General features: G+C 45.6%; 1 protein-coding gene across 1 annotated transcript in view; it reads right to left on the reverse strand.

Annotated features, from left to right (window-relative positions):
* The window catches only part of ARHGDIB (Rho GDP dissociation inhibitor beta), a 68523-nt gene that overhangs the window by 21609 nt on the left and 29475 nt on the right, over positions 1–17439 (reverse strand). Inside the window, exon 3 of the mRNA XM_038768404.1 lies at positions 10366–10449. Coding sequence (XP_038624332.1) covers positions 10366–10449 — 84 coding nt within the window. The remainder of the gene's footprint in view (positions 1–10365; positions 10450–17439) is intronic.

Here is a 17439-nt window from a genome sequence, read left to right on the forward strand (position 1 = left end):
TTCCAATAATAATAATAATAATAATGGCATTTATTAAGCACGTACTATGTGCAAAGCACTGTTCTAAGCGCTGGGGAGGGTTACAAGGTGATCACAGCACCTGTATATATGTATATGTGTTTGTACATATTTATTACTCTATGTATTTATTTATTTATTTATTTATTTTGCTTGTACATATCTATTCTATTTATTTTATTTTGTTAGTATGTTTGGTTTTGTTCTCTGTCTCCCCCTTTTAGACTGTGAGCCTGCTGTTGGGTAGGGACTGTCTCTAGATGTTGCCAACTTGGACTTCCCAAGCGCTTAGTACAGTGCTCTGCACACAGTAAGCGCTCAATAAATACGATTGATGATGATGATGATGATGATGATGATCAGGATGTCCCACGGGGAGCTCACAGTCTTCACCCCCATTTTCCAGATGTGGTCACTGAGGCCCAGAGAAGTGAAGTGACTCGCCCAAAGTCACCCAGCTGACAATTGGCGGAGCCGGGATTCGAACCCATGACCTCGGACTTTAAAACCCGGGCTCTTTTCACTGCTTCTAAAGATGTGGGGAAGGTTTCACACTGGATCTATTCACTCATTCGTATTTACTGAGTGCTTACTGTGGGCAGAGTATTCATTCATTCATTCAATCGTATTTATTGAGCGCTTACTGTGGGCAGAGCACTGTACTAAGCGCTTGGAAAGTACAATTCAGCAACAAAGAGAGACCAGCCCTGCCCACAACGAGCTCACGGTCTAGAAGGGGGGAGTCCGACCCCAAAACAAGTCAACAGGCATCAGTACAGATTTATTACTCTATTTATTTTACTTGTACATATTTACTATTCATTTTATTTTGTTAATAGGTTTTATTTTGTTTTCTGTCTCCCCCTTTCTAGACTGTGAGCCCGCTGTCGGGTAGGGACCGTCTCTAACTGTTCCCAAGCGCTTAGTCCAGTGCTCTGCACCCAGTAAGCGCTCACTAAATACGATTGAATGAATGAGTGAATCAATAGCATCAATACAAATGAATAGAATTGGAGATATATGCACATCAAAACAAGTAAACAGGCGTTAATAGAAATAAATAATAATCATAATGGCATTTATTAAGCGCTTACTATGTGCCAAGCACTGTTCTAAGCGCTGGGGAGGTTACAAGGCGATCAGGTTGTCCCCCGGGGGGCTCACAGTCTTCATCCCCATTTTCCAGATGAGGGAACTGAGGCCCAGAGAAGTGAAGTGACTCGCCCAAAGTCACCCAGCTGACAATTGGTGGAGTCGGGATTTGAACCCATGACCTCGGACTCCAAAGCCCGGGCTCTTTCCACTGAGCCACACTGCTGGACTGAGAGCTCACCTCCTCCAGGAGGCCTTCCCAGACTGAGCCCCTTCCTTCCTCTCCCCCTCGTCCCCCTCTCCATCCCCCCATCTTACCTCCTTCCCTTCCCCACAGCACCTGTATATATGTATAGATGTTTGTACATATTTATTACTCTATTTATTTTATTTAATTTATTTAATTTAATTTAATAAATTTAATAAATTTATTTTATTTATTTTAATTGTTTATTTTACTTGTAATAATAATAATAATAATAATGGTGGTATTTGTTAAGCGCTTACTATGTGCAAAGCGCTGTTCTAAGCGCTGGGGGGGGGCTACGAGGTGATCAGGTTTTTCCACTTGGGGCTCACAGTCTTAATCCCCATTTTACCGATGAGGTAACTGAGGCACAGAGAAGTTAAGTGGCTTGCCCAAGGTCACACAGCTGACAAGTGGCGGAGCTGGGATTCGAACCCATGACCTCTGACTCCCAAGCCCTCGCTCTTTCCACTGAGCCGCACTGCTTCAGTGTACTTGTACATATCTATTCTATTTATTTTATTTTGTGAATATGTTTGGTTTTGTTCTCTGTCTCCCCCTTCTAGACTGTGAGCCCGCTGTTGGGTAGGGACCGTCTCTAGATGTTGCCAACCTGTACTTCCCAAGCGCTTAGTACAGTGCTCTGCACACAGTAAGCGCTCAATAAATACGATTGACTGATTGATTAATTGGAATTATAGCTATGTGCATGTCTACACAAGCGCTGTGGGATGGGGGGAGAGCGGAGGGAGAAGGTAGGGGCTCTAGACCGTGAGCCCACTGTTGGGTAGGGACCGTCTCTAGATGTTGCCAACTTGGACTTCCCAAGCGCTTAGTCCAGTGCTCTGCACACAGTAAGCGCTCAATAAATACGATTGATTGATTGATGTGGCCAACTTGGACTTCCCAAGCGCTTAGTCCAGTGCTCTGCACACAGTAAGCGCTCAATAAATACGATTGATTGATTGATGTGGCCAACTTGGACTTCCCAAGTGTTTAGTCCAGTGCTCTGCACACAGTAAGCGCTCAATAAATACGATTGATTGATGGATTGATGTGGCCAACTTGGACTTCCCAAGCACTTAGTCCAGTGCTCTGCACACAGTAAGCGCTCAATAAATACGATTGATTGATACAAGGTGATGAGGTTGTCCCCCGTGGAGCTCCTGGTCTTCATCCCCATTTTCCAGATGAGGTCACTGAGGCCCAGAGAAGTGAAGTGACTTGTCCAAAGTCACACAGCTGACAAGCGGCGGAGGCGGGATTAGAACCCACGACCTCTGACTCCCAAGCCCGGGCTCTTTCCACTGAGCCACGCTGGCATTTGTTAAATTGCTTGTGGCTCAGAGGAAAGAGCCCGGGCGTGGGAATCAGAGGTCGTGGGTTCTAATCCCATCTCATCTAATCCCATAATAATAATGATGATGGCATTTGTTAAGCGCTTACTAGGTGCCAAGCACTGTTCTAAGCGCTGGGGGGATACAAGGTGATGAGGTTGTCCCATGTGGGGCTCACAGTCTTCACCCCCATTTTCCAGATGAGGTCACTGAGGCCTAGAGAAGTGAAGTGACTTGCCCAAAGTCACCCAGCTGACAATTGGCGGAGCCGGGATTAGAATCCAGGACCTGTGACTCCAAAGCCCGGGCTCTTTCCACTGAGCCACGCTGCTTCTCAATAATGATAATGGCATTTATTAAGCGCTTTCTAGGTGCCAAGCACTGTTCTAAGCACTGGGGAGGTTACAAGGTGATCAGGTTGTCTCACGGGGGGCTCACAGTCTTCATCCCCATTTGACAGATGAGGGAACTGAGGCCCAGAGAATAATAATAACAATGATAATAATAATAATAATAATTGCACTTATTAAGTGCTTACTATGTGCCAAGCACTGTTCTAAGCGCTGGAGAGGTTACAAGGTGATCGGTTTGTCCCCCGGGGGGCTCACAGTCTTCATCCCCATTTGACAGATGAGGGAACTGAGGCTCAGAGAAGTGAAATGACTTGCCCAAAGTCACCCAGCTGACAAGGGGTGGAGCCGGGATTTGAACCCATGACCTCTGACTCCAAAGCCTGGGCTCTTTTCCACTGAGCCACGCTGCTTCTCAATAATGATAATGGCATTTATTAAGCGCTTTCTAGGTGCCAAGCACTGTTGTAAGCACTGGGGAGGTTACAAGGTGATCAGGTTGTCTCACGGGGGGCTCACAGTCTTCATCCCCATTTGACAGATGAGGGAACTGAGGCCCAGAGAATAATAATAATAATGATGATGGCATTTATTAAGCACTTACTATGTGCCAAGCACTGTTCTAAGCGCTGGAGAGGTTACAGGGTGATCGGTTTGTCCCACGGGGGGCTCACAGTCTTCATCCCCATTTTCCAGATGAGGGAACTGAGGCTCAGAGAAGTGAAATGACTTGCCTAAAGTCACACAGCTGACAAGGTCACACAGCTGACAAGGGGTGGAGCAGGGATTTGAACCCAGGACCTCTGAATCCAAAGCCCGGCCTCTTTTCCACTGAGCCACGCTGCTTCTCAATAATGATGGCATTTATTAAGCGCTTACTAGGTGCCAAGCACTGTTCTAAGCACTGAGGGGCTACAAGGTGATCAGGTTGTCCCACGGGGGGCTCACTGTCTTCATCCCCATTTGACAGATGAGGGAACTGAGGCCCAGATGATAATAATAATAATAATAATAATAATAATAATAATAATAGCATTTATTAAGCACTTACTATGTGCCAAACACTGTTCTAAGCACTGGGGAGGTTGCAAGGTGATCGGGTTGTCCCACCGGGGGCTCACAGTCTTCACCCCCATTTGACAGATGGGGGAACTGAGGCCCAGATAACAATAATAATAATAATGATAATAATAATAATAATAATAATAATAATAGCATTTATTAGGCACTTACTATGTGCCAAGCACTGTTCTAAGCACTGGGGAGGTTACAAGGTGATCAGATTGTCCCACGGGGGGCTCACAGTCTTCATCCCCATTTGACAGAGGAGGGAACTGAGGCCCAGAGAATACTAGTACTACTACTAATGATGGCATTTATTAAGCACTTACTCTGTGCCAAGCACTGTGCTAAGCGCTGAGGAGGTTACAAGGTGATCGGGTTGTCCCACGGGGGGCTCACAGTCTTCATCCCCATTTGACAGAGGAGGGAACTGAGGCCCAGAGAAGTGAAATGACTTGCCCAAAGTCACTCAGCTGACAGTTGGCGGAGCCGGGATTTGAACCCATGACCTCGGACTCCAAAGCCCGGGCTCTTTCCACTGAGCCACGCTGCTTTTCTGGTAGCCCTCCCTTCCCCTCCTGGGTATTATTTCCTCACTCCCCGGAGGCTTTTTGCCTCACGGATGCTTTTGAAACCAGAAGCAGGAAGCAGGTCTTGCGTTGGCCCTGTGAGGCGACAGGAAATGATAAGGATGGTATTTGTTAAGCGCTTACTATGTGCCAAGCACTGTTCTAAGCGCTGATGATAATAAGGATGATATTTGTTAAGCGCTTACTATGTGCCAAGCACTGTTCTAAGCGCTGATAATAATAAGGATGATATTTATTAAGCTGATAAGAAGGATGGCATTCGTCAAGCGTTTACTACGTGCCAAGCACTGTTCTAAGCGCTGATAATAATAAGGATGATATTTATTAAGCGCTTACTATGTGCCAAGCACTGTTCTAAGCGCTGATGATAATAAGGATGGGATTTGTTAAGCGCGTACTATGTGCCAAGCGCTGATGATAATAATAAGGATGGTATTTGTTAAGAGCTTACTATGTGCCAAGCACTGTTCTAAGCGCTGATGATAATAAGGATGGTATTTGTTAAGCGCTTACTATGTGCCAAGCACTGTTCTAAGCGCTGATGATAAGGATGATATTTGTTAAGCGCTTACTATGTACCAAGCACTGTTCTAGGCGCTGATAATAATGATGATATTTGTTAAGCGCTTACTATGTGCCAAGCACTGTTCTAAGCGCTGATGATAATAAGGATGATATTTGTTAAGCGCTTACTATGTGCCAAGCACTGTTCTAAGCGCTGATAATAACAAGGATGATATTCGTTAAGCGCTTACTATGTGCCAAGCACTGTTTAAAGCGCTGATAATAATAAGGATGATATTTGTTAAGCACTATGTGCCAAGCACTGATCTAAGCACTGATAATAAGGATGATATTTGTTAAGCGCTTACTATGTACCAAGCACTGTTCTAAGCGCTGATGATAATAAGGATGGTATTTGTTAAGCGCTTACTATGTGCCAAGCACTGTTCTAAGCGCTGATGATAATAAGAATGGTATTTGTTAAGCGCTTACTATGTGCCAAGCACTGTTCTAAGCGCTGATGATAATAAGGATGGTATTTGTTAAGCGCTTACTATGTGCCAAGCACTGTTCTAAGCGCTGATAATAAGGATGGTATTTGTTAAGCGCTTACTATGTACCAAGCACTGTTCTAGGCGCTGATAATAATGATGATATTTGTTAAGCGCTTACTATGTGCCAAGCACTGTTCTAAGCGCTGATGATAATAAGGATGATATTTGTTAAGCGCTTACTATGTGCCAAGCACTGTTCTAAGAGCTGATGATAATAAGGATGGCATTTGTTAAGCGCTTACTATGTGCCAAGCACTGTTCTAAGCGCTGATGATAATAAGGATGATATTTGTTAAGCGCTTACTATGTGCCAAGCACTGTTCTAAGAGCTGATGATAATAAGGATGGCATTTGTTAAGCGCTTACTATGTGCCAAGCACTGTTCTAAGCGCTGATGATAAGGATGATATTTGTTAAGCGCTTACTATGTGCCAAGCACTGTTCTAAGCGCTGATAATAACAAGGATGATATTCGTTAAGCGCTTACTATGTGCCAAGCACTGTTCTAAGCGCTGATAATAATAAGGATATTTGTTAAGCGCTATGTGCCAAGCACTGTTCTAAGCGCTGATGATAAGAAGGATGGTATTCATTAAGCGCTTACTATGTGCCAAGCACTGTTCTAAGCGCTGATGATAATAAGGATGGTATTTGTTAAGCGCGTACTATGTGCCAAGCGCTGATGATAATAATAAGGATGGTATTTGTTAAGCGCTTACTATGCGCCAAGCACTGTTCTAAGAGCTGATGATAATAAGGATGGTATTTGTTAAGCGCTTACTATGTGCCAAGCGCTGATGATAATAATAAGGATGGTATTTGTTAAGCGCTTACTATGTGCCAAGCGCTGATGATAGTAATAAGGATGGTATTTTTAAGCGCTTACTATGTGCCAAGCACTGTTCTAAGCGCTGATGATAATAAGGATGATATTTGTTAAGCGCTAACTATGTGCCAAGCACTGTTCTAAGCGCTGATAAGGGTGGTATTTTTAAGCGCTTACTATGTGCCAAGCACTGTTCTAAGCGCTGATGATAATAAGGATGGGATTTGTTAAGCGCTTACTATGTGCCAAGCACTGTTCTAAGCGCTGATGATAATAAGGATGGTATATGTTAAGCGCTTACTATGTGCCAAGCACTGTTCTAAGCGCTGATGATAATAAGGATGGTATTTGTTAAGCGCTTACTATGTGCCAAGCACTGTTCTAAGCGCTGATAATAAGGATGGTATTTGTTAAGCGCTTACTATGTACCAAGCACTGTTCTAGGCGCTGATAATAATGATGATATTTGTTAAGCGCTTACTATGTGCCAAGCACTGTTCTAAGCGCTGATGATAATAAGGATGATATTTGTTAAGCGCTTACTATGTGCCAAGCACTGTTCTAAGCGCTGATGATAATAAGGATGATATTTGTTAAGCGCTTACTATGTGCCAAGCACTGTTCTAAGCGCTGATAATAATAAGGATGATATTTGTTAAGTGCTTGCTATGTGCTAAGCACTGTTCTAAGCGCTGATAATAATAAGGATGATATTTGTTAAGCGCTTACTATGTGCCAAACACTGTTCTAAGCGCTGATGATAATAAGGATGGTATTTGTTAAGCGCTTACGATGTTCCAAGCACTGTTCTAAGCGCAGATGGTAATAATAACGATGGTATTCGTTAAGCGCTTACTACGTGCCAAGCACAGTTCTAAGCGCTAATGATAAGGATGGTATTTGTTAAGCGCTTACTATGTGCCAAGCGCTGCTCTAAGCGCTGATGATAAGGATGGTATTTGTTAAGCGCTTACTATGTGCCAAGCACTGCTCTAAGTGCTAATGATAATAAAGATGGTATTTGTTAAGCGCTCACTATGTGCCAAACACTGTTCTAAGCGCTGTGTATGATAATAAGGATGGTATTTGTTAAGCGCTTACTATGTGCCAAGCACTGCTCTAAGTGCTAATGATAATAAAGATGGTATTTGTTAAGCGCTCACTATGTGCCAAACACTGTTCTAAGCGCTGTGTATGATAATAAGGATGGTATTTGTTAAGCGCTTACTATGTGCCAAGCACTGCTGTAAGCGCTGATGATAATAAGGATGGTATTTGTTAAGCGCTTACTATGCACCAAACACTGTTCTAAGCGCTGTGTATGATAATAAGGATGGTATTTGTTAAGCGCTTACTATGTGCCAAGCACTGTTCTAAGCGCTGATGATAAGAAGAAGGATGGTATTTGTTAAGCGCTTACTCTTCATTCATTCATTCATTCAATCGTATTTATTGAGCGCTCACTTAGTGCAGAGCACTGTACTAAGCGCTTGGGAAGTCCAAGTTGGCAACATCTAGAGACGGTCCCTACCCAACAATGGGCTCACGGCCTAGAAGGGGGGAGACGAACAACAAAACAAAACATGGAGACGGGTGTCAAAACCGTTAGAACAAATATAATTATGGCTAAGAGAAGCAGCGTGGCTCAGTGGAAAGAGCCCGGGCTTTGGAGTCCGAGGTCATGGGTTCAAATCCTGGCTCCGCCAACTGTCAGCTGGGTGACTTTCGGCAAGTCACTTCACTTCTCTGGGCCTCAGTTCCCTCATCTGGAAAATGGGGATGAAGACTAGGAGCCCCACGTGGGACAACCTGATCACCTTGTAACCTCCCCAGCGCTTAGAACAGTGCTTGGCATATAGTAAGCTCTTAACAAATACCATCATTATTATAATTAGTAATATTATCACCTTGTATCCCGAAAGCACTTAGAACAGTGCTTGGCACATAGTAAGCGCTTAACAAATACTATCACGTGGCTCAGTGGAAAGAGCCCGGGCTTTGGAGTCAGAGGTCATGGGTTCGAATTCACCTTGGAACCTCACCAGCGCTTAGAACGGTGCTTGGCACATAGTAAGCGCTTAATAAATGCTATTATTATTATTATTATTATTATTATTGTTATTGTTATTATTATTATTGTCAGCTGTGTGACTTTGGGCAAGTCACTTCACTTCTCTGGGTCTCAGTTCCCCCATCTGGAAAATGGGGATGAAGACTGTGAGCCCCCCCGGGACAACCCGATCACCTTGGAACTTCCCCAGCGCTTAGAACAGTGCTTGGCACATAGTAAGCGCTTAATAAATGCCATTATTATTATTATTATTATTATTATTATTATTAATATTAATATTATTGTCAGCTGTGTGACTTTGGGCAAGTCACTTCACTTCTCTGGGCCTCAGTTCCCTCATCTGGAAAATGGGGATGAAGACTGTGAGCCCCCCATGGGACAACCCGATCACCTTGTAGCCTCCCCAGCGCTTAGAATGGTGCTTGGGACACAGTAAGCACTTAATAAATGCCATTATTATTATTATTATTATCATTCTTATTGTCAGCTGTGTGACTTTGGGCAAGTCACTTCACTTCTCTGGGCCTCAGTTCCCTCATCTTTCAAATGGGGATGAAGACTGTGAGCCCCCGGGGGGACAACCCGATCACCTTGTAACCTCCCCAGCGCTTAGAACAGTGCTTTGCACATAGTAAGTGCTTAATAAATGCCATTATTATTATTGTCAGCTGTGTGACTTTGGGCAAGCCACTTCACTTCTCTGGGCCTCAGTTCCCTCATCTGGAAAATGGGGATGAAGACTGTGAGCCCCCGGGGGGACAACCCGATCACCTTGTAACCTCCCCAGTGCTTAGAGCGGTGCTTGGCACATAGTAAGCGCTTAACAAATGCCATTATTATTATTATTATTATTATTATTATTGTCAGCTGTGTGACTTTGGGCAAGTCACTTCACTTCTCTGGGCCTCGGTTCCCTCATCTGGAAAATGGGGATGAAGACTGTGAGCCCCCCCGTGGGACAACCTGATTACCTTGTAACCTCCCCAGCGCTTGGAACAGTGCTTTGCACATAGTAAGCCCTTAATAAATGTCATTATTATTATTATTATTATTATTATTATTATTATTGTCAGCTGTGTGACTTTGGGCAAGCCACTTCACTTCTCTGGGCCTCAGTTCCCTCATCTGTCAAATGGGGATGAAGACTGTGAGCCCCCCATGGGACAACCTCATCACCTTGTAACCTCCCCAGTGCTTAGAACGGTGCTTGGCACATAGTAAGCGCTTAACAAATGCCATCATTATTATTATTATTATTATTATTATTGTCAGCTGTGTGACTTCGGGCAAGTCACTTCACTTCTCTGGGCCTCGGTTCCCTCATCTGTCAAATGGGGATGAAGACTGTGAGCCCCCGGGGGGACAACCCGATCACCTTGTAACCTCCCCAGCGCTTAAAACGGTACTTGGCACATAGTAAGCACTTAATAAATGCCATTATTATTATTATTATTGTCAGCTGTGTGACTTTGGGCAAGCCACTTCCCTTCTCTGGGCCTCAGTTCCCTCATCTGTCAAATGGGGATGAAGACTGTGAGCCCCAAGGGGGACAACCCGATCACCTTGGAACCTCCCCAGCGCTTAGAGCGGTGCTTGGCCCATAGTAAGCGCTTAACAAATGCCATTATTATTATTAATTCTGATTATTCTGATTGAATGAATGAACGTGGGGCCTTGAGAGACGCCACGCCGGGAGGGCGTCCAACCCACTTACCGGTTAGGTCCATGGTGATGGGTCCGGGGGCCGTGTCGCACACCAAGGTGAGGCGGGTCACTGTCACGTTGGGGGCGTTGGGGTCTGGCCAAGGGGAGAGAAGCAGAGGGGGCGACCCCATCACCACACCCAGCTGGGTAGTGTCTCTCACACACACCCACAAACACACACACACACACACACACACACTCAGTCCATCAATCCTACTTATTGAGCACCTACCAGGCGTCCCCAGAATCCTCAGCTCCGGATCCTTTGCCCCCCTAGAGCCCTCCGCTCCCCGAATCCTCCGCTCTCAGTCCACACTCACAAACACACAACCACACAGTCTGCTCTGAGACTCACGGAGTCAGTCAATTGTGTTTATTGGGCGCTTACTATGTGCGGAGCACTGTACTAAACACTTGGGAGAGGACGATAGAGCCATAAACAGGCACTTCCCTATCTACACACACACAAATACACACACACAGTGAATCAATCGTATTTATTGAGCACTTACTGGGTGAGGAGCACTGTACTAAACACTTGGGAGAGGACGACAGAACCATAGACAGGCACTTCCCTGCCTACGCTCACACAAACACACAAACACACAGGCTGCTCCAAGACTCACAGAGTCAGTCAATTGTGTTTATTGGGCGCTTACTATGTGCGGAGCACTGTACTAAGCATTTGGGAGAGGGCAATAGAACCATAAACAGGCACTTCCCTGCCTACACACAAACACACAAACACACAGTCTGCTCTGAGACTCACAGAGTCAGTCAATTGTGTTTATTGAGCACTTACTGTGTGAGGAGCACTGTACTAAACACTTGGGAGAGGACGACAGAACCATAGACAGGCACTTCCCTGCCTACGCTCACACAAACACACAAACACACAGGCTGCTCCAGGACTCACAGAGTCAGTCAATTGTGTTTATTGGGCACTTACTATGTGTGGAGCACTGTACTAAGCATTTGGGAGAGGGCAATAGAACCATAAACAGGCACTTCCCTGCCTACACACAAACACACAAACACACAGTCTGCTCCGAGACTCACAGAGTCAGTCAATTGTGTTTATTGAGCACTTACTGTGTGAGGAGCACTGTACTAAACACTTGGGAGAGGACGACAGAACCATAGACAGGCACTTCCTTGCCTACACACACACAAGCACACAAACACACAGGCTGCTCCAAGACTCACAGAGTCAGTCAGTTGTGTTTATTGGGTGCTTACTATGTGCGGAGCACTGTACTAAGCATTTGGGAGAGGGCAATAGAACCATAAACAGGCACTTACCTGCCTACACACAAACACACAAACACACAGGCTGCTCCAAGACGCACAAAGTCAGTCAATTGTGTTTATTGAGCACTTACTGTGTGCAGAGCACTGTACTAAACACTTGGGAGAGGACGACAGAACCATAGACAGGCACTTCCTTGCCTACACACACACAAGCACACAAACACACAGGCTGCTCCAAGACTCACAGAGTCAGTCAGTTGTGTTTATTGGGTGCTTACTATGTGCGGAGCACTGTACTAAGCATTTGGGAGAGGGCAATAGAACCATAAACAGGCACTTACCTGCCTACACACAAACACACAAACACACAGGCTGCTCCAAGACGCACAAAGTCAGTCAATTGTGTTTATTGAGCACTTACTGTGTGCAGAGCACTGTACTAAACACTTGGGAGAGGAAGATAGAGCCATAAACAGGCACTTCCCTGTCTACACACACACAAACACACACGCACAGTCAATCAATCATATTTATTGAGCGCTTACTGTGTGAGGAGCACTGTACTAAACAATTGGGAGTGGCTGACAGAACAATAGACAGGCACTTCCCTGCCTACAAACACACAAACACACAAACACACAGTGTGCTCCAAGACTCACAGAGTCAGTCAATTGTGTTTATTGAGCGCTTACTGTGTGCGGAGCACTGTACTAAACACTTGGGAGAGGATGACAGAACCATAGACAGGCACTTCCCTGTCTACACACACACACACAAACACACACACACAGTCAATCATTCGTGTTTATTGAGCGCTTACTGTGTGAGGAGCACTGTACTAAACACTTGGGAGAGGACGATAGAGCCATAAACAGGCACTTCCCTGTCTACACACACACAAACACACACACACACAGTCAATCAATCGTATAATTGAGCCCTTACTGTGTGAGGAGCACTGTACTAAACACTTGGGAGAGAACAATAGAACCATACACAGGCACTTCCCTGTCTACATGCACACAAACACACACACAGTCAATCAATCATATTTATTGAGCGCTTACTGTGTGCGGAGCACTGTATTAAACACTTGGGAGAGGACGATAGAACCACAGACAGGCACTTCCCTGCCTACAAACACACAAACACACAGCCTGCTCCAAGACTCACAGAGTCAGTCAATCATATTTATTGAGCGCTTACTGTGTGAGGAGCACTGTACTAAACACTTGGTAGAGGACGAAAGAACCATAGACAGGCACTTCCCTCCCCGCACACACACAAAAACACACACACACACACACAATCAATCAATCATCATCATCAATCGTATTTATTGAGCACTTACTATGTGCAGAGCACTGTACTAAGCACTTGGGAACAATCGTATTTATTGAGCGCTTACTGTGTGAGGAGCACTGTACTAAACACTTGGGAGAGGACAATTGCACCATAGACAGGCATTTCCCTGTCTACACACACACAAACACACACACGGTCAGTCCATCGATCCTATTTATTGAGCGCCCACCGGGCGCCCCCAGAATCCTCAGCTCCGGATCCTTTGCCCCCCTAGAGCCCTCTGCTCCCCGAATCCTCCGCTCTCAGTCCACACTCACAAACACACAACCACACAGTCTGCTCCGAGACTCACAGAGTCAGTCAATTGTGTTTATTGGGCGCTTACTGTGTGCGGAGCACTGTACTAAACACTTGGGAGAGGACGATAGAGCCATAAACAGGCACTTCCCTGTCTACACACACACAAACACACACACATAGTGAATCAATCGCATTTATTGAGCACTTACTGTGTGAGGAGCACTGTACTAAACACTTGGGAGAGGATGACAGAACCATAGACAGGCACTTCCCTGCCTACACACACACAAACACACAAACACACAGTCTGCTCCGAGACTCACAGAGTCAGTCAATTGTGTTTATTGAGCACTTACTGTGTGAGGAGCACTGTACTAAACACTTGGGAGAGGACGACAGAACCATAGACAGGCACTTCCTTGCCTACACACACACAAGCACACAAACACACAGGCTGCTCCAAGACTCACAGAGTCAGTCAGTTGTGTTTATTGGGCGCTTACTATGTGCGGAGCACTGTACTAAGCATTTGGGAGAAGGCAATAGAACCATAAACAGGCACTTACCTGCCTACACACAAACACACAAACACACAGGCTGCTCCAAGACCCACAGAGTCAGTCAATTGTGTTTATTGAGCACTTACTGTGTGAGGAGCACTGTACTAAACACTTGGGAGAGGAAGACAGAGCCATAAACAGGCACTTCCCTGTCTACACACACACAAACACACACGCACAGTCAATCAATCATATTTATTGAGCGCTTACTGTGTGAGGAGCACTGTACTAAACAATTGGGAGTGGCTGACAGAACAATAGACAGGCACTTCCCTGCCTACAAACACACAAACACACAAACACACAGTGTGCTCCAAGACTCACAGAGTCAGTCAATTGTGTTTATTGAGCGCTTACTGTGTGCGGAGCACTGTACTAAACACTTGGGAGAGGATGACAGAACCATAGACAGGCACTTCCCTGTCTACACACACACACACAAACACACACACACAGTCAATCATTCGTGTTTATTGAGCGCTTACTGTGTGAGGAGCACTGTACTAAACACTTGGGAGAGGACGATAGAGCCATAAACAGGCACTTCCCTGTCTACACACACACAAACACACACACACAGTCAATCAATCGTATTTAATTGAGCCCTTACTGTGTGAGGAGCACTGTACTAAACACTTGGGAGAGAACAATAGAACCATACACAGGCACTTCCCTGTCTACATGCACACAAACACACACACAGTCAATCAATCATATTTATTGAGCGCTTACTGTGTGCGGAGCACTGTATTAAACACTTGGGAGAGGATGACAGAACCATAGACAGGCACTTCCCTGCCTACAAACACACAAACACACAGCCTGCTCCAAGACTCACAGAGTCAGTCAATCATATTTATTGAGCGCTTACTGTGTGAGGAGCACTGTACTAAACACTTGGTAGAGGACGAAAGAACCATAGACAGGCACTTCCCTCCCCGCACACACACAAAAACACACACACACACACAATCAATCAATCATCATCATCAATCGCATTTATTGAGCGCTTACTATGTGCAGAGCACTGTACTAAGCGCTTGGGAACAATCGTATTTATTGAGTGCTTACTGTGTGAGGAGCACTGTACTAAACACTTGGGAGAGGACAATTGCACCATAGACAGGCATTTCCCTGTCTACACACACACAAACACACACACGGTCAGTCCATCGATCCTATTTATTGAGCGCCCACCGCGCGCCCCCAGAATCCTCAGCTCCGGATCCTTTGCCCCCCTAGAGCCCTCTGCTCCCCGAATCCTCCGCTCTCAGTCCACACTCACAAACACACAACCACACAGTCTGCTCCGAGACTCACAGAGTCAGTCAATTGTGTTTATTGGGCGCTTACTGTGTGCGGAGCACTGTACTAAACACTTGGGAGAGGACGATAGAGCCATAAACAGGCACTTCCCTGTCTACACACACACAAATACACACACACAGTGAATCAATCGTATTTATTGAGCACTTACTGGGTGAGGAGCACTGTACTAAACACTTGGGAGAGGACGACAGAACCATAGACAGGCACTTCCCTGCCTACACACACACAAACACACAAACACACAGTCTGCTCCTAGACTCACAGAGTCAGTCAATTGTGTTTGCTGAGCGCTTACTATGTGCGGAGCACTGTACTTAGCATTTGGGACAGGGCAATAGAACCATAAACAGGCACTTCCCTGCCTACACACAAACACACAAACACACAGTCTGCTCCGAGACTCACAGAGTCAGTCAATTGTGTTTATTGGGCGCTTACTATGTGCGGAGCACTGTACTAAGCATTTGGGAGAGGACAGTAGAACCATAAACAGGCACTTCCCTGCCTACACACAAACACACAGGCTGCTCCGAGACTCACAGAGTCAGTCAATTGTGTTTATTGGGCGCTTACTGTGTGCGGAGCACTGTACTAAACACTTGGGAGAGGACGATAGAGCCATAAACAGGCACTTCCCTGTCTACACACACACAAACACACACACACAGTGAATCAATCGTATTTATTGAGCACTTACTGTGTGAGGAGCACTTTACTAAACACTTGGGAGAGGATGACAGAACCATAGACAGGCACTTCCCTGCCTACACACACACAAACACACAAACACACAGTCTGCTCCAAGACTCACAGAGTCAGTCAATTGTGTTTATTGGGCGCTTACTATGTGCGGAGCACTGTACTAAGCATTTGGGAGAGGGCAATAGAACCATAAACAGGCACTTCCCTGCCTACACACAAACACACAAACACACAGTCTGCTCCGAGACTCACAGAGTCAGTCAATTGTGTTTATTGAGCACTTACTGTGTGAGGAGCACTGTACTAAACACTTGGGAGAGGACGACAGAACCATAGAGAGGCACTTCCCTGCCTACGCTCACACAAACACACAAACACACAGGCTGCTCCAAGACTCACAGAGTCAGTCAATTGTGTTTATTGGGCGCTTACTGTGTGCAGAGCACTGTACTAAACACTTGGGAGAGGATGACAGAACCATAGACAGGCACTTCCCTGCCTACACACACACAAACACACAAACACACAGTCTGCTCCAAGACTCACAGAGTCAGTCAATTGTGTTTATTGGGCGCTTACTATGTGCGGAGCACTGTACTAAGCATTTGGGAGAGGGCAATAGAACCATAAACAGGCACTTCCCTGCCTACACACAAACACACAAACACACAGTCTGCTCCGAGACTCACAGAGTCAGTCAATTGTGTTTATTGAGCACTTACTGTGTGAGGAGCACTGTACTAAACACTTGGGAGAGGACGACAGAACCATAGAGAGGCACTTCCCTGCCTACGCTCACACAAACACACAAACACACAGGCTGCTCCAAGACTCACAGAGTCAGTCAATTGTGTTTATTGGGCGCTTACTGTGTGCAGAGCACTGTACTAAACACTTGGGAGAGGATGACAGAACCATAGACAGGCACTTCCCTGCCTACACACACACAAACACACAAACACACAGTCTGCTCCAAGACTCACAGAGTCAGTCAATTGTGTTTATTGGGCGCTTACTATGTGCGGAGCACTGTACTAAGCATTTGGGAGAGGGCAATAGAACCATAAACAGGCACTTCCCTGCCTACACACAAACACACAAACACACAGTCTGCTCCGAGACTCACAGAGTCAGTCAATTGTGTTTATTGAGCACTTACTGTGTGAGGAGCACTGTACTAAACACTTGGGAGAGGACGACAGAACCATAGAGAGGCACTTCCCTGCCTACGCTCACACAAACACACAAACACACAGGCTGCTCCAAGACTCACAGAGTCAGTCAATTGTGTTTATTGGGCACTTACTATGTGTGGAGCACTGTACTAAGCACTTGGGAGAGGGCAATAGAACCATAAACAGGCACTTCCCTGCCTACACACAAACACACAAACACATAGGCTGCTCCAAGACGCACAGAGTCAGTCAATTGTGTTTATTGAGCGCTTACTGTGTGCGGAGCACTGTACTAAACACTTGGGAGAGGAAGACAGAGCCATAAACAGGCACTTCCCTGTCTACACACACACAAACACACACGCACAGTCAATCAATCATATTTATTGAGCGCTTACTGTGTGAGGAGCACTGTACTAAACAATTGGGAGTGGCTGACAGAACAATAGACAGGCACTTCCC

Source organism: Tachyglossus aculeatus, chromosome 2 (assembly GCF_015852505.1).
Source record: "Tachyglossus aculeatus isolate mTacAcu1 chromosome 2, mTacAcu1.pri, whole genome shotgun sequence".
Classification (NCBI taxonomy): domain Eukaryota; kingdom Metazoa; phylum Chordata; class Mammalia; order Monotremata; family Tachyglossidae; genus Tachyglossus; species Tachyglossus aculeatus.